Source organism: Tenrec ecaudatus, chromosome 14 (genome assembly GCF_050624435.1).
Source record: "Tenrec ecaudatus isolate mTenEca1 chromosome 14, mTenEca1.hap1, whole genome shotgun sequence".
NCBI lineage: Eukaryota > Metazoa > Chordata > Mammalia > Afrosoricida > Tenrecidae > Tenrec > Tenrec ecaudatus.
In genome coordinates this window covers 89,170,845-89,173,785 of record NC_134543.1, presented here as the reverse complement: position 1 = coordinate 89,173,785, position 2,941 = coordinate 89,170,845, and the positions used below count along the sequence as shown (strand labels likewise).

The window sequence follows — 2,941 nt, the reverse complement described above, 5'->3', positions numbered from 1 at the left end:
GAATTAACAAAAGCGTCAGTCAGTCCTTGTGTACTCTAACTCTTGCCAGTGGGTTCCTGTTTATTTTTGTTCTCCCCACTTTGCTTACACCTCTTCTTCCTGGCTGCCTGTCCTGTGGATTTGAAGCGACTGCATCAGATACAAAAATGAACAAGCTTTCATGTTTACATAGGATCAAGACCCTGTAGCAAATACCTTAGCATATTATCTCCTTGTGTAATGGAACCCTGCCCAGTGTAGCCAGTAACTCCAATTTCTTATTTCTCCTGTTCTTTCAGGCAAATTTGGAGTCAAAAGTGTCCAAGACCATGAGGGGAGGAAATCAGTCAGTGGTGTCTGAGTTTGTGTTGCTGGGACTCACCACCTCTTTGGAGATGCAACTTGTCCTCTCGCTAGTTTTCTCGATGTTCTATGTATCCGGCATTTTAGGAAACCTCTTGATTGTGCTCACAGTGACCTCTGACTCCCGCTTGCACTCTCCCATGTACTTCCTGCTGGCCAACCTCTCCTTTATTGACATTTGGGTGTCCTCTAGCGCAGCCCCGAAGATGATTTCTGATCTTTTCAAGGAGCGAAAAGTAATCTCTCTCCAAGGCTGCATTGCTCAGATGTTCTTCATCCATGTCATTGGAGGAACTGAGATGGTGCTGCTCATAGTCATGGCCCTTGATCGATATGTTGCTATCTGTAGGCCTCTCCACTACCTGACCATCATGAACTTCAGAATTTGTGGTTTACTCGTGGTCACTGCCTGGACCATTGGAATCATCCATTCACTGATACAACTAGTATTTGTTGTAAATTTACCATTCTGCCGCTCGAATGAAGTGGACAGCTTTTACTGTGACCTTCCTCGATTTATCAGACTGGCCTGCACAAACACCTACAGATTAGAGCTCATGGTCACTGCCAACAGTGGATTCATCTCTCTGGGAACTTTTCTCATTTTGATCATGTCCTATATCTTCACCCTGGGCACTGTTTGGCAACATTCTTCCCGTGGCTTGTCTAAGGCTCTTTCTACACTGTCAGCTCATATCACAGTGGTGGTCTTGTTTTTCGGACCATGCATCTTTGTGTATTTGTGGCCATTCCCCACTGTCCCAGTGGATAAATTCCTTGCCATTTTTGATGTGATTATTACTCCATTTCTGAACCCTACCATCTACTCTTTTAGGAACAAAGAAATGAAGGTGGCAATGAGGAGATTATTAAGCCAGATCTTGAGTTTTAGGAAGCAGTTTTAAGTGATGTTGATATCAAGAATGATAAGTCTAACAATCTTTGTCAATGTTATCCATACCTGGTTTTGTCATGGCAACTCTGACTGATAACCACCCTATGTAGGGAAACTGAGGCTATAAATCTTTATAGGAACAAACAGCCTCATTGTTCTCCTGTGGAGTGGCTGGTAGGTTTGAAATGCCAACCTTGGGGTTAGTAATTCAATGCTTATTAGACAGTGTCATCAGGGTACATGCTACAGATATGTAATAATTTGTGGCATTTTTGGCCATTTTTTGTGATAAAAATTATGGATTGACCTGATATATTTCTTTTTATGCTCTATGCACTGAGGTGGTTCTTCCTTATCAGATTGATTATTGAGATTTTATAATACAGAATATGAAGATAGGTGCTTTGGAGTTACTTATGACTATTAGAGATAATTTGGAGAGAAGATTCTGGGATGAGACATGTGAAATATCTAGAAATGTGAAAAAAAAGATGAAATAAAGATGTCTACATTTTGTTCTTCAATATATACTGCCCTTCTAGAAATGAAAATAAAGAGCTGTTGTTATTTTGAAATTACTTTTGATGACTGGTTGAATTTTTCTGATCACAACATAATTGGGAATATTGTCTTTGGGTTCTGGCTGGCCATTTCAATGAATTAGCCAACCCAGTCAGAGAAGTAGAGTGTCATGGCAGGGATGGTTGAGCTTAGAAGAGGGAACATAGGTATGGAGGGTGAAGCTATGTCCAGCCTAGACTTTGGGCTGGTGTTGAATTGGATTCTCCTTTTTCTTACTGTACTTGGAGGAGGTAAGATGAAGCCCCCATGCCATTTCTTCAGTTATGTGAGATCTATGAAGCTTAATTGGGGGGGGTCTGTGTGGCCCTGTTGATTGTTAGGCTGATAACCACAATCCTGTTAGTTCCTCTGAGACTGTTTAATATCCTTCAGGCCTGGAACTAAACTCACCTCGTGGATCAACTTTCAGGCCAACAGTAGATAGACCTATTAGGTAAACAATAATGTCAAGCATGTAGACACTCCTTAGAACAACTAACCATATAAGATCAAAGAGAAAGCATTTGCACCAGGAGAAAGCTCAGAAAGTAGGAGGAAACTGGATAAATGAAAATGGTAAACACAAGGGGGAAACGGGGAAGAGTTGATACACTGTGGGGATTGCAATCAATGTCACCAAACAAAGTGTGTGTAAATAGTTGAAAGGAACACCAGTTTTTCTTGTAAACTTTCATGTGCATCACAATAGAAAGGAAAAAATATTTTCATTAAATATGTCTGTCAAATGTTTGGTAAATTTATTTTTGGATTCTCCTTTATGAATGCAAAAATTATAGTAATCAAAATGAAATCAAACTCATCTATCTGCTTTGGTTAATCAACTATAACATGAGTATTTGTCTTTTCATGTTGCCAATATACTTCCTGTATACAGTTCTTGGTGGTTGTATAATAATCTATATTATAGAACAGTAATCATAGTAACTACTAATCATTAGTCATCACATTCTTTTAAGGAACATTTCATTACTCTTTATTTAAACTACTTCTAAGTTTCAGTTATAAACAACCATGTTATGAATATTACTGATGCATCTACTCTTATATACATAGCTTCAATTATTATCTCACGACAACTTAATAAAAATGAAATTGCTGCATCAATAGGCATTTTAAGGCTTG

General features: G+C 39.0%; 1 protein-coding gene across 1 annotated transcript; it reads left to right on the top strand.

Annotated features, from left to right (window-relative positions):
* The first annotated feature begins 308 nt into the window (after positions 1–308).
* Positions 309–1,247, top strand: LOC142425590 (olfactory receptor 4F15-like). The gene has a single exon (XM_075530867.1). It carries the CDS (start codon positions 309–311, stop codon positions 1,245–1,247), a length of 939 nt encoding a protein of 312 aa, XP_075386982.1.
* Positions 1,248–2,941: the final 1,694 nt, after the last annotated feature.